We start from the raw sequence: 26176 nt of genomic DNA, 5'->3' as shown, positions 1-26176 counted from the left end.
AGGTCTACACTTCAGCTACTCTCTCAGCTAGAGCTTTAAACTGTCAGTTTCACATGATACAATACCAAGAGTTTATGCTTGATCAGTTAACTAAAAACTAACCACTGATGAATCTCTTGATAAGAAATATGTATTAGAGATGGTAAATAACATACAACAGGTTAGCAACCATTCCTTAAAATGTGGCTATGATGCACTGGAGGCTTCATTTAGATCAGCCATGACAGGCACAGTGATAAGAAGGCATGCATGGCTAAAAGAACAAGCTTTACCGGATCATGTTAAAGCTAAGTTGCTAGATGCTCCTATGGACAAGACAAGTTTGTTTGGTACACCTGCCCAGCAGGTTATGAAGAAAATGGAAGAAAAGGCAAAATCTGTTCAAACTGTTAAAGATTTCTTGCAGGTTCAACCCCAAGGTTTAGCAGGAACTGGCCTGCCAAAATTGGTCCTTTCCTGACTCCACAAAATTTCAAAGGGGCAGGAATAGACGCTCCAGAGGCAGAAACCAATCCAGAGGAGGTGCCTACAGAGGACGACAGTGGCAAGGTAACAACAGAGGCACAGACACAGCCACTGCCACTACATCAGCACAACCACAGTGACTTAATCCTAAATCCGCCTACCAGGGAACAAATAGCAGCTCCTCTAGGCGGAAAGTTAACCTTATTTTCAAAGAACTGGCACTACATAACAAAAGACAAGTGGATTTTACAAACCATAGATCAAGGTTACCGGTTTCACTTCCACACTTTACCAGTCAAAAGAGGAATGCCAAACCTACCTCCAAATCAAAAAAACAGAGGCTCTACGCCAGATAATGGAGTTAGCAAACATGAGAGCTGTGGAAAGAGTGCCAACAGCAGAACAAGGAAAGGGGTTCTACTCCAGACTATTCCTAGTTCCAAGAAAGGAAAAAGTTGGAGACCAATTCTCGACCTGTCCACCTTAAATACATACATCATTGTCCCAAAATTCAAAATGCTGACCCTACAGCAACTTCTTCCCATGCTGGGCAAGGAGTCTTGGCTGGTAACTCTAGATCTCAAGGAGGCATACCTGCACGTCCCCATTCGACCAATCTGCAGAAGATACCTCAGATTTCTTGCAGGATCAGAGCACTATCAATTCTCAGCATTGCCCTTTGGCTTATCTACTGCCCAGAGTATTCACAAAATGCCTGGCATCAGTAATCGCCCATTGCAGACTACAGGGAATTCAAATTTACCCATACCTGGACGACTGCCTGCTACAAGGGGACAACAAAAGCAAGCTGACAACAGATTTACAAAGGGTCATTTACTTGCTACAAGGACTGGGATACACAGTCAATTTACAAAAGTCAAGGCTGATACCATCCCAAACAAGGACGTTCTTGGGCGCGGAATTGGACACAGTACAACAAATGGCATTCCTGACTACAGAAAAACAAAAGAACTTCCTCTTTACTTCTTGGCACTAACAAAACTGAACAAGTTAACAGCAAGAAAAGTTCTGCAGGCCTTGGGCTTCATGGCATCATGCATAATCTTGGTCCCATTTGCCAGACTACATATGAGGAAACTACAGTGGTACCTAAAGAATTTATGGTCCCAACACAGACACAGTCTAGAAACAGAAATCCCACTAATTCCATGCTTAAAACAGGAGTTCCTATGGTGGGCTCAGGCATGCCAGTCAAACCCAGGCCTACCCTTTCGCAGATGTCAACCAAGCCAGACCATCACAACAGACGCTTCAGACCTAGGATGGGGGCCCACATGCTGGACAAATGCGTGCAAGGATTGTGGACACAGGATCAACTTCGCCTGCACATCAATCTAAAAGAAATGCTGGCAGTAAAACTGGCAATCCAAAAGTTAAAACCATTTCTCAAAGAGGGCCAGTTGATGATAAGGACAGACAACACCACAGTCATGTGGTACATCAACAAACAGGGAGGCACTCATTCATACCCCCTATGCAGAATGACCTTGGAGCTGTGGACCCTGGCACTCAGCTACAACATTCAGTTACAGGCAATATTTGTACCGGGAAAAGACAATACTCTAGCAGACATATTAAGCAGAACCACTTCGGATGCCCACGAATGGAAACTGCACCCGGACATCTTCAAGACCATCTCAAAGAAATGGGGAATGCCACAGATAGACCTATTCGCATCACCTCTCAATCACCAGCTCAAAAATTCTGCACAAGGACATTCCACCCACTAGCATGGAAAGTGGACTCACTCTCCTTCAACTGGAAAGGCCTAACAGCATATGCATTCCCACCTCTTCCTTTGATACACAAGGTACTACTAAAAATCAAGGAAGAACGTCCAAGGATAATCCTGATAGCTCCAAACTGGCCAAGACAGCACTGGTACCCACTACTGAAGAGCATGTCTCGAACAAAATGTGGCCAATACCTCTGATGCCTTTGATGTTAACTCAGAACAACTACAGCATCATACATCCAAACCTAAAACGCTGCAACTGACTGCATGGAACATCACATAACAGCAGCTAATCCAGAACTTTCCCAAAGAGTTAAAGACATTATTCTTGAAGCACGCAGACCTTCAACAAGAAGGAACTATGCTGGAAAATGGAAAAGGTTTGTCATTTGGAGTACGGAAAGAGGAAAAGATGTGTCAAACATAGATATGCCTAACATTCTGGAGTATCTGGCGAACTTCTTCATTCAGGCCTGTCCTACTCCTCCATCAAGATACATGCATCAGCTATTTCAGCAGAATACAGCTTTGATCCACCTGTTTTTCAGCACCCTTTGCTCAGGCAGTTCCTCAGAGGAATCAAGAATGTAAAACCTCCAAGGAAACCACCATTACCAGCTTGGGATTTAAACTTTGTGCTAGAAAAGTTGACACTATCACCCTTTGAACCAGCAGCAACAGCAGACCTACAACACCTGTCATGGAAAACTGCTTTCCTACTGGCAATAACTTCAGCAAGGAGAGTTTCAGAACTACAGGCCTTAATGGCAGTGCAACCCTTCCTAATCTTCCACCAAGATAGAGTGTCCATGAGGACTAATCCTACATTTATGCCCAAGGTGGTATCCAGAGTGTCTTTGAACCAGGCAATCCACCTACCTACCTTCTTTCCCAACCCACAAAACAGAGGGAAAGAATACTGCATACCTTGGATGTACATAGACAGCTACGCTACTACTTGGACAGAACAAAAAACAGCAGAAAGACTGACCAACTTTTTGTAGCCTATGCAACAGGAAGGGAAGGAAAAGCTATTTCCAAACAGACAATCTCCAAATGGATAGGAAACTGCATACGATACTGTTACTCCTTCCATGGAAAACCAATTCCACAGAACATAAGACCTCATTCTACAAGGGCAACAGCCACTACCACAGCCTTCTTACGAGGAGTGGCAACCAAAGACATTATTGAGGCGGCTACTTGGACCTCCGTGCATACATTTGCCAAGCATTATAATTTGCCTCTATATTCCAGATCCCGAGCAGGGTTTGCCACTGCTGTACTGCAAGGGATCCTAAACACACCATAATCTACTTTTATCCTCCTCCCCTTGTTGGCTATGGTATTCTACCCACTTGTTATGACTGCAGATGCATCCATGAAGGACATAGTACAGTTTTGTACCTACCATAAATGTAGATGTCCGAACTGGATAGCATCTGCAGTCAGGATTACCCTCCCTCCTTCCCTCTGTGGTACTCCTAGGGTGTTTACCCTCCTAATAGCTAGCTGTTGGGGAGTCTTTTATGGTGTATTTGTTTGTATATATGTACATATATGCTTATTGTTGTGTTTACCTCTATCTATTTGGAAACATTGGCATCTATCCAAATTTTTAGCCTGCAAGAGGGCTACTGGCATCTGGGGCAAGAAACACTGAGGAAAATGGCGTCGGCTGATGCTTTTATACCCGAAGACCAACAGAGATGACGTCGGGTGGAGTGCGACATCAGCCGAAGCCGGACCCGGACTTTGGAATCCGGCCGACTGCAGGGCTGCCTGACGACAGGACAACCCACTTGTTATGACTGCAGATGCTATCCAGTTCGGACATCTACATTTATGGTAGGTACAAAACTGTACTTTCTGGCCTGTGTGTGTGTGTGTGTGGGGGGGGGGGGCTTGAAAATGGTAAATGCATTTGTACTTTACAAGAAAAAATATTTACTGACTTTTCTCTAAATGTCACAGAAATCTTTGCTACTACTCTTAAGTTATCTTAACACAAACTCTTATAAATAACATTTAAAGCTTAGAATTTCAATACTGTTGCTGCTTATGTAAATTTGTCAGAAGAGGTGACAACTGCCTTTAAACCCCTGACTAATCTAATTGCTTTGTTTTGCTATGAAAGGGGAGTGTTAAGTTCTCCTCCCCTCTGCAATAAAAACAGTGGAAACAATTCCACAGATTTCTGTATTTTTTTTATATCAGCTGCTGTGTTCCTGACATTAGCTGTATTACCCATCTAAGATTGACAGCAGTACCTGACAGGGTAAACTACAGATTTAACTGTGTCTGTGATATGTCATGCAGGTGGAGACAGATTTCTCTGCAAAATATGTGAGAAGGTGAGTTAAAAAAAAAAAAGTAGGTGGGCTTTCCCTTCCTTTGACTCCAGTGCAAGGAAATAAATGTTTTCAAAAATACAAGCAGGTTTCTGGTACATACACAATGCTGGAACCATACTGTAGGGAGAAAAGACACCTAACGATTGAGTTAAACTATATTAGAGGGTGGAGTTTTCCTTTAAAGAGGGGGATAATTTTGATAGTTTCATTCGTATGTTTGAGAGAGTATGTAAACAATATGATGTTGACCAACGGCTCTGGGTATGGTTCCTGACCCCCTTACTCCATGGTAAAGCTGTAACTGTGTTGTCTAAACTTGCTGATTGTGAATATTTTGATTATACTGCTGTTACAAAAATCTTGTTAGAATGTTTTAAGCTAATACTTGAAACTTATAGGAAAACGTTTTGTGAGCATAAACACAAGGCAGATGAAAGTGTGTGTGAATATGTTGCTGAACTAAGCACTTATTTTCATAGGTGGGTGAGTGGATGTCAGGTCACCACTTTTGAATGGCTGGCAAACCTTTTGGTGAGGGAACAAGCCCTTAGCACTTTGCCTGAGGACATGAGGATCTGGTCAGCTGACAGACAGTGGTCTACTGCAGATGAGTTGGGGAAGAAGGGAGACCTATACCTGGCAAGCAGGGCATCCCTGCACAGGAAAGGGACCCCCAGTACTGCTCATGGGTCTAAAGGAACCCATGGTAAGCAGCACAGACTGCCCCAACGGAATCTGCCAGTAGCAGAGGAAGCCACTAGTCCAGGTACACATCCAGGACCTAGGGTGAAATGTTTTGAATGCAACCAGTCGGGCCATGTGGCATACAGATGTCCACGGAGGCAAGTTGGCCAACAAAAAGTGAGAGAGCCAGTAAGTGGGAAAGAACAAAATGTGAATAGTAGGTTGTCTTAAGACAACAGGGGTACCAAACTACCATCCTGCAGATGTCCTGATAGGGAAGGATTTGGATGAGGCAGTACCATGTGTTTATGCAGTTACATGCAGTCAGGCTAGCAGACAAGCATGTGGGTCTGGTAGCCTGGGGGAGACCCAGACAGACTGCATACTTGCAGCCAGGACTGGTGAGGTGGTTACTTCAGGGAGGGAGCTACTCTGTAGCAGTGAGACTGAAGGTGAGCCACAGCTGCTTGTGGGTACTGATGTTCCCTTGGACAGAGTGACTGCAAAGGTAGAGGTGAGTAGTAGTTTCCAGGCTGACAGTAAGGCACCGCTGTCAGAGGATGCCAGATTCCCTATGGAAGGGGAGCTGGGAAGGGTTACAAAGAGAGAGTTGAGACAGGCTCAGCTCTTAGACCCTACATTCCAAGGCCTGAGGCAAGTAGCTAGCAAGGCACCAGATTCTCAAGGGAAGAGGGAATCTGTATACTGGGACAAAGGATTACTGTATAGAGAGTGGACCTCTGAGGGAGGGCTAGAAAGTGAGAGGGTACAGCAGTTGGTAGTGCCTAGAGCCTACCATCTGGCACTTGTATTCGTAGCTCATGATATTCCCTTTGCAGGTCATATGGGCATAAAACGTACAAAGTGTCATATTATGCAGAACTTCTATTAGCCTGGAATTTCCAGAGATGTAACAGGGTACTGCAGGACCTGTGAGCAGTGCCAAAAGGTAGGCATGGCAGGAGACAAGGTGAGAGCTCCTTTGATGACTTTGCCTGTGATTGAGGAGCCTTTTCAGAGGGTAGCTATGGATATTGTGGGGCATCTGAGTACCCCAAGTTCGACAGGGGAAAAGTATACCCTGAGGCAGTGGCTCCATCCTCCATTGAGGCAGAAAAGGTGGTAAATGCTTTTTTAGAGATTTTCAGCAGGACTGGTTTCCCAAAAGAAATACGGACTGACAGAGGTGCCAGTTTCATGTCAGACCTGCTGGCTTGTCTGTGGAAGTACTGTGGTATGAAGCACACGAAGACCACCCCCTACCATCCCCAGACTAATGGTCTTGTAGAGAGGTTGGACTCTAAAATCAAGTCCATGCTATGGGCATTTGCAGACCAATTTAAGAGGGAGTGGGACAAATATTTGCCCCATCTGTTGTTTGCTTACAGAGAGATTCCCAGGAGTCCACAGGTTTTTCACCCTTTGAGTTGCTGTATGGGCATAGGGAGAGGGGACCTCTAGATTTAATTTGAGATGAGTGGGAAGGTAAGTGTGAACCTCACAAAGAATCTGTTGTGGCATATGTCATAAACCTCAGGACAAGGCTCAGGGAGCTCATGGGCTTGGCCCAGGAGAACCTGGCAGAAGCCCAACAACAGAAAAAGTGTGGCATGACAGGAATTCTTGAGCTAGAGAGTATGCTGTGGGGCAACAGGTAATGGTTCTCATTCCTGTCAGACACAACAAACTGCAGGCAGCTTGGGAGGGACCCTACAAGGTAGTAAGGAAGGTCAGTGATGTTAACTACATGGTGGAACTGCTAGGCAAGAAGCAGGGGCACAAATTGTACCATGTTAACATGATGAGACCTTACCATGATAGGGAGGCCCTTGTGCTGAGTATTTGCAGTGGATATCAGGAGGAGTCTGAGGAGGATCTGGTGATTGATCTCTTCAGTGAGGCTCAGACTGAAACCTCAGTGGAAGGGGTAGCAATGTCCCAGCAGCTATCTTCTACCCAAGTTTGAGAAATCTGTGCAGTGTTACAGGAGTTTGGGGACATGTTCAGTAGGAAACCAGAGTGCGCCCACCTAGTGCAGCACCAAGTGGATACAGGAACCCATAGGCCTATTAGGCAGGCCCCTTATAGGGTGCCTAAGAGAGTCAAACAGACTGTGAGAGAGGAGATACAGGAGATGCTGGATCTAGGGGTGATTCAAGTGTTCCAGCAGTCCCTGAGCCTCTCCAGTGGTGCTGGTTCCAAAGAAGGATGGCAGCAGCAGGTTCTGCGTGGACTACAGGAAATTAAATAGTCACACCGAGTCAGAAGCTTACCCTATGCCTAGGACAGATGAGGCCCTAGAGCAGCTGGGTGGGGCTAAGTATCTTACAACCATTGTTATTACCAAGGGTTGCTGGCAGGTGCCCTTGACTCCCAGTGCTAGAGAGAAGTCAGACTTTGTGACTCCTTTTGGCTTGTGTGAGTTCACAAAGATGCCCTTTGGGAAGAAAAATGCCCCAGTGACTTTCCAGAGGCTGGTAGATCATATCCTAGCAGGAGGGATTGCCTCTGCTTACCTAGATGATATTGCCATCTACAGCCATTCCTGGCAAGAGCACCTTCAGCATGTCAGGGAGGTGCTGGGCAGACTGCAGGGTTGACCACTAAGCCCAGCAAATGTCAGGTGGGTATGGCAGAGGTCTCTTACCTGGGGCATAGAGTGGGGAGTGGGGAGTGGTAAGATCAGGCCAGAACTTGCCAAAGTAGAAGCCATTCAGGCATGGCCTGCACCTGTTACCAAAAAGCAGGTGAGAGCATTCTTAGGGTCAGCAGGGTACTACAGAAAGTTAATCCCCAGTTATAGTACCATAGCTGCTCCCCTCACAGACCTGACAAGGAAGAACAGAGCCAGCCAGCAAAATGCCAAGTTGCTAAGATGGAGCCTAGGGTTGCAAGCATATACTATGTCAGTGCAGCACCACAGTGGGATTAGCAATGCCAGTGCAGATGGGCTGTCAAGACAGGGAATGGGGTAAGGTATACTCCGCTAGACCTAACCCTCTCAAGCCACATTTCTCAAATGTCACTTGCAAAACTAGCTTGAGTTCCCCCCGGGGGGGGGGGGGAGATGTGTGAAGATAGGTGAAGGCTGCCAGCCTAGCCAGATAGAATTTTGGAGATAATTCTGTCATTTGTAAATATTAATATAAGCCACAAGCTTTTTCTCTTAAATGGGAAAATGATGTTAAATGTGGAACTGCAAAAATGTAACAACAGTGCACTCTCCTGTAACAAAGCCGACAAGTCAATACTTTGATGTCAAAACCCGGAGCCGATACGTCTGGATGAAGGAATTCTGCCTATTGTTTTGAGGCCAGAGTTGATGGCTAGAATTTGCATGTATAATTTCTTTTATATTCTCGTTACTGACCAGCTGCAAGTTCAAAGGGGCTATTAACCGATGAGAGTCTGTTAGCCTGGGAACCAGAAAGAAATGATGTAATCTGAAATGAATCAGTGGTACTGTGTTATCAATTTAAGGACAGAAAGAATGAGAGCATTAGAGCATTTGTCTTGAGAACATCCAACTCACCACTCTGCCTGTGTCTATATGTAAGTAGGATTTTAGAACTGTGTTTTCTATTAGATATAGCTAGGAAATAAGAAGATAAGACTAGTTTGTTTTTCTGTGATGTCAGAACTTTTCTGCTGTATTATTTTAAGTATTTCTCTGTGATCTCTGAACTCTTGACTAGCACTTTGTAGTAAGAAGTATTGTCTTGTGTTTTTATTATTTATTATTAAATATTTTAAACCTTTCAACTGTGGCTGTTTTGTTTAGAGGTAATGTAAGCTCTAAGAGTACATTGCATGTATATAGTGATACTGTACCAAGTGACTCCAAACAAGTTTTGACTGTTCACTCGCACTTACCATTTGGATAATAATATTGCACAGTATAATTGGACACCCATTCATAAAGGTCTTTGAGTAGCTGATAAATATTAGCTGGGTGGTGGCAGTGATTTCTACCATATAGTCTGGGTAAAAGGGGCACAGCTGGAGAACCTGTGCCAGCCTTCCGCAGGAGTGTCTGTGTGGTTGTATAAACCCTTATCTCAAAGTGTGTGTGTGTCACCTACTTGGGCAGTGACACAAAGCACTGGTTGGACATAGAGGGTGCTGGAGGTTTTAGCTTGCCTACTAGGCTGAGATCTGGACCTTATAGCTGTGGCAGTGGGGAGTCTTATTGGGGACCTGGAGAGAAGGGGAGAAACCAGCCCAAGACTGACTGTGATCTCTGTGTGCTCTTAAGGGAATTTGTACTTTACTGTGTGTGTATTTATTATCCTTTCCCCTATATGGATGCCCCTCACGGTGTTAGTGGTGAGGATTGAGGCTCCTTGATTGCTGGGCCAGTGCATGGGTGTCACAGGTGGTGTAATCTTCAGTAGCAATAATGATGGTGTTCATCTGTAAAAAAAAATGAGTACTCCCAAAATGGTGAGCCCTTTCCTTTGTCTAGCACTCTATGTGTCTTCATGTGCTGGAAGGCTCCCTGAAATAGTGTTATCCCTCCCTTTTTCCTCTGTCGAATGGTGGGCTTTAAACCACCTGTACTGCAAGCTCCAAGAAAAGAGAAAAAAAGCATCCTTTTCCCAATGGATGCATGCAGTTTTCTGCCAAGGAGGACTCTAGGTGTGGTCCATAGTAAAGACTTGCACAGGTGCCAAGAATTTCGTAAGGGATTGAATAAGCAAAAGGCAAGTTTCTGTCATTTTGTATTCTGAGGACTGTGGTCATCCTCCTCCTCATAAACCTCCCTTTTCCCATTTTCTACATGAGGCCAAGGTGCCATGTCACCGGTTACCATCTCCCTATTCAGTGCCATTCTCCTACTTTAACACTCATGCCTTAACTGTTGCAGGTCTTGTCTCACACAGTTCATCATCTTTTTGCTGAATGCCCTTGTTTCCTTTTGCCTTCTTCACGTGTGTACCAAATCTCCTTCACCAGACTGTATTTACTTTTCTGCACATGTACCTAAAACACTGTAATCTGTACTCTTTGACTTTTCTGCAATTGGAATGACTTTGGCTTCTGCTCTTATGTCCTCATTTCTTCATCTGCCTCACAGTGTGCATCATACAACCCTTCTCAGGCACCTCATTTCCATCATCTCTAGCTTCCTCAGCTGCTCTGCTTTTACCATACAGTAGTACTTATCACACCATTGCTTTGTACACTTTACTTTTCAGCTTCTTTGGCATTCTTCTGTCACAAACTACCCCTGACACTCTGTGCCAGTTGGCTGTAGCCCCTCTGATTCTAGCTTTGACCTCTTCATTCAGACTTCCCTTCTCCTCAACCACCCCTCCCAGATACTTTAAGTAGCTAACCTGTTCCACTGTTATCCCTTCTATCTCAATTCTTAGCTTCTTCTGATTGCCCCCATTTGTTGCCATTATAACTCTTAACTGTACTCAGTTTCATCCTATGTGCATTCAGTTTTGCATTCCATTCCTGTGTCCTTTGCTGAAGTTCTTGCTCAGTGTCTACCTGTAATGCCACACCGTTTGCATACAGCTTCTTTGTTAATCTTTCCCCTTCAGGCTGTTTGCTAATGTAGTCCATCACTGGTATGAACAGCAGTGGGCACAGAGCTGCACTCTGATGCATACCCACTCCCAATGAGAACTCCCTCTGTGAGACTGAACAGTATTTGTACTTGAGTCATTGGGTCCTTGTACATAGCCTGCACTAATTCTACCACTGTTTCTGGGACTTTGAACCACCACAGGACTGGCCAAATCAGGTTTCTTGGAACCTTATCATATGCTTTTCCAATTATAGGAATGCGCAGTTGGATTATTTCCTCATCTCAAGCTTCTTCTCAGCTATCTGTCTCACTGCAAACACCAGGTCAGTTGTGTTGCATCCTGATCTGAATCAAAAGTGCTCATCTCCCATCTGACTTTCTATTACTTTGTGTATTCGTGTCTGTTCTCCAGATCTTTCATGTAGCGTGATAAAGGTTTGATACCTGTATACTGCAACAGTTGTGAATGTCCCCTTTGTTTTCTAACACAGACACTAGTATGCTTATTCTCTAGTCATCTAGGATGTACCTTTCTCTCCTACTGCTATGAGAGTACCCTCAGGAGCCATTTCTCCCCTTCTTGCTCAAATCTGCTGTGACCTGTCTGCACCTGCTGCTTCCCCGACTTCATTTTCCTTAGTGCTGTTCTCACATCTTCTATGGTAGACTCCTCCTGTTTTTTTCATAGTAGGCAGCGTCTGGGTCAGTACAGCGTCTGTGGGGTTTTCTTAATTCAGAAGCTGCTGGAAGTACTCCTTCCATCTACCTTTGATGACATGTGATCTGGTTGGCAGGTTGTTGCTGGTATCCCTTATGAAGGATGTTTGACTATCTTCTTTAGTTTTCTGTCTTTGCCTTGCAACCTGATATAGTTTTTTTGTGCCACCTACTGAGTCACTTTCCGGAAGGTGGTAGAGTGCCTCTGATGCCCTGTACTTTGCTATTGCAACTCCTCTGTTAGACTTTTTGTAAGCCAACCAGTATTCCCTTTTAGCTTGCTCCATCTTTTCCATCCCCCACTTTTTCTGCACTCCTCCTTTCTTTTGATGACCTGCTGGACTCATGCATTTCACCACCAGCTTTCTTATGTACCTTATTTCCATACCTGGCTGAGTTGCATATCTGTTCTGTAGTCCCCACAAATGCTGTTTTGAGGTGTTGTGATTCTTCACCTTTGCCTGTTTCGTCATTTTGAGGTGCTAAAGCCCGAGTAATGCCTCGAGCTGTTGTGCTTTCTCGCCAGTCAACTTCCAGGTATTCAGCCTAGTCTCTGATGTTAGAGCCTTTTCTGACTGCTGCTTGCAGCCAATTGTGGCAACCAGTAGTTTATGTTGTTGGTTGAATGGGAAAGACTTTGCAATCACTGATTCTACCCCAGTGGCCCTTCTTTACTAGGAGTAAGTCTACTTGAGTTGCATGTTGGCCATTCTTGTATGTGATCTTGTGACTGTCTTGCTGAACCTTGGCCACTATCTAGCCATTTGCCAGACAGAAGTCTAGAATGGCCTCTCCTTGATTCTTGTTGCCTCACTCATGTTGACCCATCCAGTCCTCGTATCTTGTTTTGTCTCTCCTTCTTCTTCTTCTTCTTCTTCTTCTTTTGGCTTTTCCTGGTTAGGGGTCACCACGGCGGATCACCTGTCTGCTCATGATTGGCAGTGGAGTTTTAGCGTTTCGAGTTGCCAGCCCGGCACCCAACCTTCCACAGAAGGCACACACACCCACACAGTCATACCTAGGGCCAATTTAGAGTGCCCAGTCCAGCTACAGCATGTCTTTGGGATGTGGGAGGAAACTGGAGTACCCGGAGGAAACCCACGTGACCACAAATAGGACATGCAGACTCCACACAGAAGGCACCCCAGCCGAGAATCGAACCGGAGATCCTGTTTTGTGTCTCCTGATATGTGCATTCGGGTCATCCATTATCAACAGTAATTCAGGTTATCCTGCTTTATCTTGTAGGTCCTGCAACTGCTGTCTGATTGCACTCTTCCTCACTATGACAACCTTTCTGTGGGGCATAGGGCAGTATTCATAATTTCAGCCTATCATTAGGCTGGAGTTTGATTGCCATGAGTCTGTCACCAATTCTGATGACATCCCTCACTGTCTTCTGAATCCTCTCCCACACCACAGTTCCCACACCTTTTCTAGTCTGTCCTCTTCCTCCTGAGTAGTAGACTCTAGATCCCAAGCCAAGTGGCTTGCTGCACCTCCCTTCCATCCTGTGTCCTGAATACATAAGATGTCCAGCCTGCACCTTACCATCATGTCATCCACTTCCAAGCTGCGCCCTGTTAGACAACCTAAATTAAGTGTAGCGATTCTTAGTTCATGTTTGGCAGGTTGATTTTTTTTTTATGTCCAGCTTTCACTCAATAGTGCTGTCCTAGCTAACCTAAGCTGGGCAACTAGACATTTGCCAGGCCAGTAACTTATGGACCCAAGACTGCTAGGCTTTATGGTAGGCACACACTGGTGAATAGGGGCACACACAGCCTTCCCACCATTAGCATGGATCCCTGGCGTAGGTCAGAGAAGGCTGGGTCCTCAACCCTCTTATTACCGGCAAATACCCATGCCCATTTGGTATTAGTCCACATGACCAAATCACCATAAGCCATGTTTTACACCATCAAATGGCTAGCCCTGCCACGGCCCACAGTCTGTGATCTGTATTCTCCTGCCTTGAGGATACTGTACACTACGGTAGATACCCAAAGCAATTGATCTGTGCAACTCTTTCCCCTGTATGGTACCATTTAGACTTTGTACTGCTGCCCACAACTCCATTCTTGGGTGATTTTGAGATGGAAACACTCAGCATGGTTATTGGGAGGTGGAAGGAACCCCAAAGAAACACATGGAGAACATGCAGACTTCATGCAGGCATTGTCCGGAGGTCAGGATCAAAGCCTGTACCTTGTGCATGGGAGGCAAATACCTTAACCATTATGCCAACTAGTTTTCATTCTGAGGACATCTACCGTGTGGAATCTTACTATTTTTCCATAAGGTTATTAGAGGCAGTATAATTATATGGCATCATGCTTGATAATTCTTGAGTAACATGTCTGGTATCAGGACACTACTTGATACAGAAATAATGCTGTTTAGGATCCAAGATGGATAACTTGTGTAAATCACAAAGTAGAGTAATTCTGAACCAACAAGCCAGTAGCTGGCAAGTCCAAGGACTGAAATTCCTACATGGAATACTTAACAGAACTAATCAACATCCATAGTGTATGGAGGGTCATATTCTGACTATATGGTAGAAGTGACAGGGGTGTGGCTTGTACTGGAGTAGTGGTATTGAGTGGGCAGTCAGCTGTGACAGTCCCAGTGCAAACATTGGTACTTAACTAAAGTTCCTGCATTCAGAGGCAGAGCTGCTGGACAAACCAGGGGATAGGTAGTGCACTGCATTTTACACAAAAGCGCACTATGTATACTTAGGCTCGCATTTACTGCAGTCTGAAAATGAATTAACCAATCCTAGTACAGATAACCGAGAACTAGGGGAATGTCATTCTAGCAGTATAAGAATGTTCTACTAACTATGCATTTTCATTAAAACTGTAATAAATCCTCTCTGTTAACTAGGGAACTTTGCTGAAAAAAGTCACACCGAGTGTGTTTATTACTGCTTTAATTAATATGTCTACGTGGGCACTTATGGTAGACTTTTTATGTGGTTAATGCAGTAATACTTGAGCACAGTGGCAGAAAAGTGATGATTTTACACAGTAATAAAGAACTAAAACTCTGTACTGCCACTGCTTCCTTATAACCCATAACAGATGCTTGTGTTTGTATGGAGTGGTACCTCTCTTGTTGTATCCTGGATTGCAAATACTAATTGTACTTTCTCTGTGACATGTCTGTCCAGCATGTGTTAACTGCTGCAAGTCTCCTCTGGAATTGAATAATTGAATATATATATATATATATATATATATATATATATATATATATATATATTTGGTCGACAGCTCATTTGGCTGACAAAAAGTATTCAAGGCAAAAACCTGGGATTTGCCCCCCTCCCCACTGTTGTGCGACTGTTGAGTTGTTATATATAGTTGGGGGGGTGTGGGGGGCACAGCCCCCCACATTGGGGGGGTGTGGGGGGTGAAGCCCCCCACCTATACTTTTTGTCAGCCAAATGAGCTGTCGATGAAATGAGTTTGTCATATGAGCTGTCGATCTTATGACCTAGATCCATATATATATATATATATATATATATATATATATATATATATATATATATATATATAAATCTGTTCTGTCGTTGCATCATTTGTTTCATTTCTCTAGCCATATTCCAAGCTTTTTTAACTGGAAACAAATATTCTTCAGTGTTTCAAAATTGAACTAATAAAAACACAGATGAAAAATATATATATTCCCTGTATAGTTTTTACACTCAAGGTCAAGTCCTGATAGTTTTTCAAAAAGTCTTAGTCCTATTTTGAGATGTATTAATAATAGTACTGAATTCACTTTGGTTAAAATATCAACTTTCATGAAAGACCAGTATACTGACTGTATTTCTGTAATAATATGCATAAATAAGTGATTAGGTTTATAGATGGGGTCTGGACTGGGGTTAGGATTCTGGTTTTCTGGCCTGCATGGAGATGGGTCAAAATGTTTAAAACTGTATTTTTGTTTGTTAAAAATGTACTTCCACTTGTGTTTGAGTTTACTGGAAAATGTTTTGCAGTGTATTGTTTTCTGTATTGGTACTTTTCATCTGAGTTGGCTTGTAGTATGTTTTATGTACATTCCAATTCTACATCTAACCATTGTTGACTTCTACTGCTGACCTCTAGCGTGTCCCCAGCCACGCCACCACTGCTGACCTCTGGTGTGTCCCCAGCCGCACCACCACTGCTGACCTCTGGCATGTCCCCAGCCGCACCACCACTGCTGACCTCTGGCATGTCCCCAGCTGCACCACCACTGCTGACCTCTGGCATGTCCCCACCGCACCACCACTGCTGACCTCTGGCATGTCTCCAGCCCCGCCACCACTGCTGACCTCTGGTGTGTCCCCAGCCCCACCACCTCCACTACTGATCTCTCCGACTCTTCTCTGAGTATCTTGGGTGCTCCTTTCCAGGCGATCCTGGATGTATCCATTGACAGGGTGGACCTGCTGGCTGCACAGGGGGAGGGTATTGTAGACACTCAGTCCTAGCTATCTGACTTTGACTGGATAATTAAAATGCTTACTTCAGGGAGCAACATGTAGTAACATCTCAGAGAATGGTGCGTGCACACCTGCATGTCAAGTAATGAACATCTGTCACCCACCTCTTCTACAAGAAGAAACTTTTGATGTCCTTAGTCTCCATCTACGTTCTTGTAAACCATTTTAAACCTCTCCGCAACACACCCCGAGGGTACATGAGCTGGCTACCGGCTGCTTCATCCTAACCCCTCATTTTACACCTCTAGCACCCCAAATCTGTTTCCAAATCTAGTTCATTAATGGCACAGACAGGCACCTTACCTCTGCACCTGCAGGATGATTAACTCCAAAGAGTTGTATTTAATGATGCAATGGTCCGCAAATAAACCTAGACCTGTTAAGAGCAAAATGAAATCTTACTGAAAAAAGAAAATAAAGACCAGATATTTGAAATGGCTAAATTATTACATGTATGCTATTATAGCATAAAACATCTGATATTTGTGTCATTGTTGCAGTAAGCTACTAATAAATAATCTGTTTTTAGGTGTACGAAATCCAGAGTGCAGTGAGAAATTCAATCAACAGTCATTATTTGGGACAACTCAGTCACATCACCCTACAGAAACCTTGCAGTGTGCAGAGTCTGAGAAGGACTACAACTTGCTTCATGTTGCTGTTGTACCACAGCTTCACTTAGAACACAAGCTGAGCAAGAATTCTAAATCTGATACAAGCCAGAAACCTTGTAATCAAACAAAACTATGTAAATGTGCCAAATGCAGTAAGTGTTTTACACAGACAGGAAACGTAGTATGCCATCAGGCTGCTCACACAAGACAGAAACCATATAAATGTCCTGAATGTGGTAAGTGCTTTGCTCAACGGAAAAGCCTAGTTTATCACCAGATCATTCACACTGGGACAAATCCATATAAATGTGACGAATGCGGTAAGGAGTTCATACTTGCTCGTAATCTTAAAAGGCATATTGCCATTCACAAAAGCTGGAAATCACCCCAATGTACTGAATGCAATAAGTATTTCAAAAGTCTCAGTAGTCTTAGAAGGCATATGGCCATACACAGGGGAGAAAAACCACATAAATGTGCTGAATGTAACAGGTGCTTTACCCAAAGAGGTGATCTCCTCAAGCATCTTCGAATTCACAAGGGAGAAAAACGGTACAAGTGTTCTGACTGCAGCAGGTGTTTTGTAGACAGAGGTGGCCTAATATACCATCAGATCAGTCATACAGAGGTGCGACCATATAAGTGTGATGTGTGTGGCAAGTGTTTTAAATGTAGCAGCACACTTGTACGCCATCGGTTCATTCATACAGGGCTAAAGCCATTCAATTGCTCTGAATGCGGTAAGGCTTTTGCATTTAAGAGATCTCTTGCAGCTCATCAAACTATTCACACAAGTGAGAAACCCCGTGAGAAACAATATAAATGTTCTGAATGCAATAAAAGCTTTACATATCCAGGTCAGCTGAAAGGCCATGTAGCAACTCATAGGGAAGACTATCACAGGGAAAAGGTGCTGCACAAGTGCTCTGAATGCAGTAAATGTTTCACATCTCGTGCCAGTCTTCAAAGCCATCAGGCCATTCACACAGGGGCCAGACCTCATAAATGTGTCGAGTGCAGCAAGTCCTTCATACGTCGAAATTCACTTCTGAGGCATCAACGAATTCACAGGGGAGAAAGACCATATAAATGTGCAGAGTGCAGTAAATCTTTTACAGATCGAGCAAGCCTGGTATACCATCAGGGCAGTCACATAACAGAGAAACGATACAAATGTACAGAATGTGATATGTCGTTCCAGTGCAGCACTCAGCTTAAACGCCATCAAGTTTTTCACACAGGGGATAAACCATACAAATGTTTTAAATGCCGTAAGTGTTTCACACAGCTGGGTACATTTAAAAAACATCAAGCCATTCACACTTAATCATTCAGATAAAATTTTAAACCAAGATATCATCTAAATTGGGAAAATGAGCAAACAAAAATAACTTTCAAATATACTTAAATAATAAACAAGATTACCAGAATGCATAACCTCATAAACTACAGGAGTCGATCCAGGGAATGTGGAGAAGACAGAAGAGAACTCTCCTGAGAGACCTCAAAACAAAAAATACTGATGTTCTTCATGTTTCACTGTTGCAGTCATCACACTTGGGTATCTGCCTGCAGGTAGCCCTCAGTCGGCCTGAATACCAGAGTCTTGGGATTTCTGCTTCGGATGCTGTCGCCTCTTCCATGATGTCATGTCGTCAGGGGTATAAAACATGCAGCCGATGCCATTACATCAGCTTTTCTTGCTGCGCAGGAGCCTGAAGCAGAAGCAGTTTGCAAGTGCTGGTCGGCCGCTACCTGAAATTTTCATTGTTAGAGTTTCAAACCTGAAGTCTTCTAAAGCTAAGTACCCCATTGGGGATCCTTTTTTCTTGCTCTAATCGATGTCAGAAAAAGTTAACAATTGTCTTGCCTGTGGAAAGCAAATACCTAACAGAGATTTTCATTCTTACTGCATCACCCGTTTAGGCCCAAACCACGATGTTCCTCGCTGTAGGTTTTGTGTCTTGTTTAACACCCGAACTATTCCTCATCAGGTTGTCTTTGTCACTAAATTCTTTTGCTCTCGTTCTCTGTATTCCAAACTGGCTTCAGTAAGCCATCCGGCTACCGATCTTCCAAAAAAATGTAAGGATAAAGACAGAGACAGACCGCACAGGCCAGTACTCAGTGAGGCGCCTTCACAGCCCCTGATACCCGCTTCTACAGATTCGCAGGCCTCTGCTGAGACCCATTTGGACTCCGGTATGCAGCAAGATGCTTCTTCGACTTTGGAAACTGCAGATGTCTCTACCTTGGATGAGTCCAGAGCCACTGTGCAGGCACCAGCTTCTGAGGGTGTATTCTGACCTTCTCATGTTCATATTAAACCATCTACTTCATTTCTGACTAAAACTACCGAGTTCCTCAGGCCCAGAGTTTGCACTATGCCTAGAAAACCGATGACCAAAGTGCATGCTCAAGCTCCCATGCCACAGAAACAAATGCTTAGAATGGCTGAAGACCTTATAACTTTAATTAGGGGAAGCCAGCCTTCCCTCTCTAAAAGACAAAGGATTGATTTTCCTTCTGATTCTACAGACCATGAGTCTGATGACTCTGATCCCTCTGATTACCAGGACATTCCCTTAGCTACCTGTGGGGATTCCGATGCAGAGGATTCCATTCCCTCTGCCTCCCCTCCAGAGAACTTTTCTTTTGGTGAAACCTTGCATAGTTTAAGAGAGCATTTCCGCTGGGAATGCCAGGACTACCCACAATCCAAAAAGAGACTTTTTAAACTTTCCTCAGCACAAGCCTCTAGCTATACCCCCATCCTGGATATTGTAGATGATGTCTTCATGGAATCCAGTTTTACTCCTGATACTTTATCACCAGCTCCTAGAAAGCCTGACAGGTACTACAGACTACCTGACTCACACAAATTTCTCTTTAAAAATCCCACGGCGGATCCAGAGATCATTTCCCAGAGACCTAGAGGTATTAAGGCTACTGGGATTCTAGAGCTTTAGACAGACGGAGTAAGAAGGTATATACCTCTGCAACTCTTGCCATAAGGGCTTTAAATTGTCAGTTTCACATGTTGAAGTACCAGCAGCTGCTTCCAGATTGTGCAGAAAATTAAGATTTACAAGAGTTACTGCATTCTGCAAACCAAGTTAGTAAACATACTTTGCAGTATGGTTTTGATGCCTTAGAAGCATCTTGTAGGGCTGCTGTCACTGGGTCTGTACTGAGAGGGCATGCTTGGCTGAAGGTACAAATCTTGCCAGACCATGTCAAAGCAAAATTACTAGATGCTCCATTAAACCAGGAACGTTTGTTTGGCACAAAAGCAGAAGTTGTTCTTAAAAAGATGGAGGAAACAACTAAATCTGTGCAAACTGTGTTACAGATTTCTTGCCACCTAGATTCAGTAGGCATTGGCCTTCTGAAAAAACTGGTCCTTCCAGTCCCTCCCAGGCCTTCTCAGTCCAAAACCAGGCGCAACACACCACCAAGACTACAGTCTCAGGGTATGCAGAGATCTAACCAATGGAGTGCTCCCACCTGAAAAACAGGGAGTGGTAAGCCACCCCCCTTATGGAAAAAGTTCACAATGACTTGTCCATCATCCTTTCCAGCCATGCCCAAGTACTTGCACCCGAGGAGGAAAACTCGCCCTGCATGCAGAAAACGATGTCTATTATCCAGGACCAATGGGTCCTAAACATTGTATCCCAGGGATACAGATTCTACTTCCACTCACTGCCAACCCCAAGCAGGTTGCCAGACGTACCTCCAAACCAGTGGACAGAGGCTCAAAAGCAAGTATTTTCTCTCTTCAGTATCAGGGCTATTCAACCTGTTCCAATAGAGCAAAGGGGACAGGATTTCTACTCCAGACTATTCCTGGTGCCCAGAAAAGAGAGTTCATGGTGACCTATCCTGGATCTGTCCATTATCGACACTTCCCTGGCGGTCCCAAAATTCAAAATGCTTACACTACGACAGCTGCTTCCTATGCTAGCCAAGGACTCCTGGCTGGTCACCCTAGACTTAAAAGAAGCTTATCTGCACATCCCCGTAAGGGAATCTTGCAGGAAATATCTACATTTCAAGGCAGGCTCTATGCACTAACACTTCTCTGCACTTCCCTTTGGCTTATCTATTGTGCCCAGGGTATTCAAAAAGTGCCTGGCTCCAGCCATTGCATACTGCAGGCAGAGAAATATTCAAATTTGCCAGGTGCTGAAGTAGCAATTCCTGACTATCCACCTGAATCAGGCAATCGTCCAAGTATGGGTAAATGAAAAGAAATCACAACTGGTGCCCAGCTAAAGATTGTATTCCTGGGAGCAGGCTTGAACACAGCTTCCCAGATGGCATTCCTCACTTTGACAAACTACTTCAAACTAATGGCCACCAAAACCCAGCTATCTGCAAGAAAAATACTGCAAGCCCTGGGGTTCACGGCCTCATGCATTATACTAATTCCATATGCAAGACTGCATATGAGGAAACTTCAGTGGTACTTAGAAAGTCTCTGTTGTTAACATTCTTAGGACTTGGAAACACTGATTCCTATCATTCTTTGTCTAAGGGCAGAGTTTCTTTGGTGGGCAGAGGTTTGCAACCACAACAAGGGACATCGTTTCACTCAACCCCTCGCTGCCCAAACCTTGACAATCAGATGCATGGGGGGCTCACATGGCAGGTAAATGCATTCAAGGCAAATGGAGCCCAGGACAAATTCACCTGCATATCTATCAAAAAGAAATGTTAGCTGTACAGAATGCTCTGACAACCTTCAAATACCTTATCCTTCCAGGACAACTTTTGATAAAGACAGAAAATACCACAGTTATGTGGTGCATAAACAAGCGGGGGGAACTCATTCCTACCCAGTCTGTAGGTTAGCCATGGCCCTGTGGAACACAGCCTTGAGCAACCAAGTGCACCTGCAAGCTCAATTCCTGCCAGGCAAACAAAATTTACTGGCAGACAACTTAAGCAAGAATCAACTGGACCCACACGAGTGGAAATTTGAACCCAACTCATTCAAACTTCTAACCTACAGGTGGGGGATACCAGAGGTAGTCCTGTTTGCCTCCCCCCAAAACCATCAGTTCAGCAAATTTTGCACCAGAAATCCCCACAGCCAAGCATGGCAAGTGGATGCCCCTATCCTTTACATGGGAAAACCTCTCAATTTTGCCTTTCCTCCTCTGCCCCTCCTCTCTAAAGTATAACTCAAAATCAAGCAGGACAGACCAAGGACAATCCTTATTGCAACAGACTGGCCACGCCAGCACTGGTACCCACTCCTACGCAGTTTGACAACAGTGCCACCCTGGCACCTACATCAGACCCCCCCTCCCTGCTGTCCCAGCAGGAGGGACAGATTTTGCATCTTCAGCTGCAAACACTGAACCTTGCAGCCTGGATTATTCCCTGAACATACCACCAGCAACCCTTAGCAAACAGGTGCTGGAAATCATCCTTGAGGCCAGGAGGCCTAGTACTATGAAATCCTATTCAGAAAAGTGGAAAAGATACTGTTCTTGGAGCCAGTCTCTAGGAAAGGACACAGCCATGCCCTCCTTACCTCAAATCCTAGATTTCGTAGCAGAGCTGTCCACAAAGGCCTATCCTTCTCATCAATTAAGATTCTTGCCTTGGCCATCTCAGCTCATTTACAACACTGAGCCAGTTCTCTTTTCTCACCCTCTGATCAAACAGTTCCTGAGAGGAGCTAACAATTTAAGCCCCCAAGGAAAGCCCCCACCCCTGCCTGGGACCTTAACTTTCTACTAGAGAAGCTAATGCTTCCCCCTTTTTGAACCTGCTGCTACAGCAGAGTTAAAATTCCTCTCCTGGAAAACAGCCTAGCAAGAAGAGTGTCTGAGCTACGGGCACTAATGGCTGTGGAACCCTGCATTATTTTCCATGCTGACAGGGTCTCCCTCAGGACTAACCCATCATTTATGCACAAGGTGGTATCCAGTGTGGCTTTAAACCAATCCATCCATGTTCCAACCTTTTTTCCTAATCCTCAGAATAAAGGGGAGAGGATCCTGCACTCCTGGGATGTGCGCAGACAGCTCATGTTCTACCTTTACAGGACTAAACCTTTCAGAAAATCTGGCCAGCTGCTAGTCAGCTTTGCTACAGGAACAGAGGGCAAGGCCATTTCAAAGCAAACAATTTCCAAATGGATAGCACACTGCATCCATTACCGTTACAAACACCATGGAAAACCTATCCCACAGGGGATCAGAACTCATTCCACTAGGGCTACCTCAACTTCTACAGCAGTTCTGAGGGGAGTCCCTACCAGAGACATCCTGGAAGCTGCAACCTGGAGTTCTGTACACACCTTCACCAAGCATTACCACTTACCTGTCTCTTCTAAATCCAGAGCTGGATTTGCTACAGCAGTCTTACAAGGCCTGCTAGCCAGCCCTAATACTTCTTGACTGCCTCCACCCTTCATCAGCTTTGGGAATCAACCCAAGTGTGATGACTGCAACAGTGAAACATGAAGAACATAGTACAGTTGTGTATACTTACCATAAATGTAGATGTTCAAGTGTATTCACTGTTGCAGCCCTGGTTACCCTCCCTCCAGCCCCCTGACTTCTCTAGACTTGCTACCTGTCCTCTTTTTGGCCATATCTTATGGCTATGGTATTTACTTTTTACTGGAAGTGTTCCACACCATGTAATTGCTTCCTATTTTGGGGGCTACTGGCATCTGGGGTAAGAAAACTGATGTAATGGCATCGGCTGCATGTTTTATACCCCTGACGATCTGACGTCATGGAAGACATGACAGCATCCGACACAGAAATCCCAAGACTCTGGTATTCGGGCTGACTGAGGGCTACCTGCAGGCAGATAACCCAAGTCTGATGACTGCAACAGTGAATACACTCAAACATCTACATTTATGGTAAGTGTACACAACTGTACGTTCTCATAGACACTAGAAATGCCCTGACTTATGAAGCAGATTATTAAAAAAAAAACACTAAATATTTGGAGAAATCAAACCATGAAGGTTGTACACAATACACAAGCAACAGATAAAAGGAATATAAAACTGTAGTCAGTACTAAAATAAAAAGTAAAGAATATGTGAGATCATCCAGTTCTAAACTGTGGAGAAAATTAGAAGGAGAAGATTTTTTATTTTTTCTCGTATTCTGGCTCGGAAAATTGCTTACCACTTGCCAGTTCTATGTCATCGTAAAATATGTTTAAGCATTTTTTTTATAAGGTGAATTGTAATGTTTAAAATAAATCCTACAAAGCAAAGTGCTATAAGCGTCACTTTTTTTGGTTCAGTCTTATCTGGTGTGAAAGCTGTTAAGTTGATTTTGTAGTGGACTAAAGGGATAGGCAAAACTATGATTGTAAATTACTTGTGAATGCTGGCACCCAACCTACATGCAGACAAAGACAAAATGTTGTGAAACAAGGATGCCTGAATAAATGCAGTAGCCATACCTCTCAACTGTACAGATTTTCGCAGCATGTCCAGATTTATGCCTCATATTTTTGGTCCGTTTTTCATAAAAATGTGGTTTTCTGGCAAGTCATTGAAGACTGAAGTTAGAAAATAATGATAGACATTTGAGTTTGGGACTTCATACCCCCCAGAAAATTCATGATAATGAAAAACCTGTTCTATCAACTTTCTAAGTTTCTAAGAGCACTATTTAAAAATTGTCCATAGTTTTGGGCCTTTGTTCCAGTTTTATTTATGGCTTTGTCCAGATTTCTTGCACTAAAAGGTTGAGAGGTATGATAGCAGCTCCGTCAGAGAGTTAATTTGTAACACACTTTTAAGCATGTGGATTACCACTATAGACGATCTCACATAAATTACAGAAAGAAGTGATTTAAGTACACTGTTGGTGTTTCAATGAGCACTGAAAGAGTAAATCAGCACATATTGTTGTGAACTTAAAATATGCTCATACTTAAGTATTAAAATCCTTGGAGCCTTCACAGAGTCAAATAAGATGGAAACCATTCTGTGTACCCTGTGAACACCACGTAAGCACCATAACAAACATTAAATATTAAAACAACACTTTTATGATCTTAAGGTGTTCACTCTGGGAATTAAAGGAAGACTCCACACTAAAACTCCATAAGTCTTTTTTTTTTCTTTTTTCTTTTGTTTGTCCATTGATATTGCATACTATACAAATGTACCAGAATCACTGTTTCATATTATATTTTTGTTGTTTTAACCTGTAAATTTCTGATGCCAGGAGAGCCATATTGATGTATTTTTTTTAGTAGATTTTGCCTTTGTGTCACTCAACAGTTTGTGTCCCCTTTATATGACTCATCTTAGACATAAGGCAGTATTCTTCTATATTTAAATACAGTGATAGCGCTGTAAATCATTTACTTTGTAGCCTCTAGAAGCAAAGTCATTTTTTGTTTTCCTTTCACTGAGTGACTTTGATTTGTACTGATTGAAGGCTGTTTAATATAGTTAAACCCTCATCAAATCAAGTTGGTTAAAAACAAAACAAAATATATATATATATATATATATATATATATATATATAATACTTGCTTCTTGCCTTTCTAAGCTAGTATAGTCCAGTTTTCAGGTTAATACTGAATTCAGGGCTGTGTTACAATTCTCTGTTTGCCCATACCTTACTTGGATAGAAGTTTCTCTGTTCACCTGTGAGAGAGGGGAGCTTTGAGCAGCCTATCTGTCCCTGGAGGAGTGGTTTCAGCCCAGAAATTAGTATTTTATTGGCCATTTTGGGCTAATTTCTCTCTTTCTTTTCCCTGCTATAAGTACCGTATTTGCCTGGTTTTGCACAGCGGGCTTGGGTAAAACTACTCCCAGCTCCATAAAGTCTCCTCTTCAGTTTTCCATTTGGAACTAGACAAACTTTCAACTTAAGCACTCAAGCCATTCATTTCTCAGCCCGGCACTTGCTCAAAACTTATAGCAAGCACTTATAAACAATAGCACTAGACCCTCCTGTACTGTACAGAAGGACAAGGCTCTCTATTCAATCTTACTAGCCATCCAGTAAAACAGTTCACTGTACCTATCCAGGCATGTCCAAAGGGCAGTTTCAGGTGTTACTGTCCAGTCCAACTGGTAAATCTGGGCATTTTGAGGCAATGTTACAACTGCCTCATGTACACAGACATCCCCCTCCTCCTACCACCAAACACTAATACATGCGAGAGATGCAATTATACAGCCAAACTAGAGGCTAAGCTCTCTCAACCCAAGATTGGATCAGACAGTCAAGAGGAGAAGGGAAATACTTGCATCACACCACCAGTCTTACATAGACCCATTAAACCAGCACTGGCAAAAAACACACATAAATACATGAAAACATGCTCGGAGGCTCTAAATAAAAATCTGCAAAATCAACAGAGACCTCCAAAGCAAAAATCCAAGCAACCTCCACCCCCTCAACAAAAACCATGAAACACATACTTCACAATGCCAGTGTGCCATGCAATCACAGCCCTTAAGGTAAAATAACATATCCAGCATACTAGTTATAGGTAACTCTATAGTTGGGCACACTGACATCCCACT

At 43.6% G+C, this 26176-nt stretch overlaps 1 protein-coding gene across 1 annotated transcript in view; it reads left to right on the top strand.

Moving 5' to 3' along the window:
- LOC122790379 (zinc finger protein 184-like) overlaps nucleotides 1-18224 on the top strand; it is a 161773-nt gene extending 143549 nt beyond the window's left edge. Inside the window, exon 5 of the mRNA XM_044057892.1 lies at nucleotides 16552-18224. Within this exon, the coding sequence (XP_043913827.1) occupies nucleotides 16552-17963 (1412 nt within the window). The 3' untranslated portion in view covers nucleotides 17964-18224. The remainder of the gene's footprint in view (nucleotides 1-16551) is intronic.
- Nucleotides 18225-26176: the final 7952 nt, after the last annotated feature.

Source organism: Protopterus annectens, chromosome 16.part0 (assembly GCF_019279795.1).
Source record: "Protopterus annectens isolate FY-2018-M chromosome 16.part0, PAN1.0, whole genome shotgun sequence".
NCBI lineage: Eukaryota > Metazoa > Chordata > Ceratodontiformes > Protopteridae > Protopterus > Protopterus annectens.
Note: the sequence above shows the minus strand (reverse complement) of the source record. Positions and strands in the feature narration are given on the sequence as shown.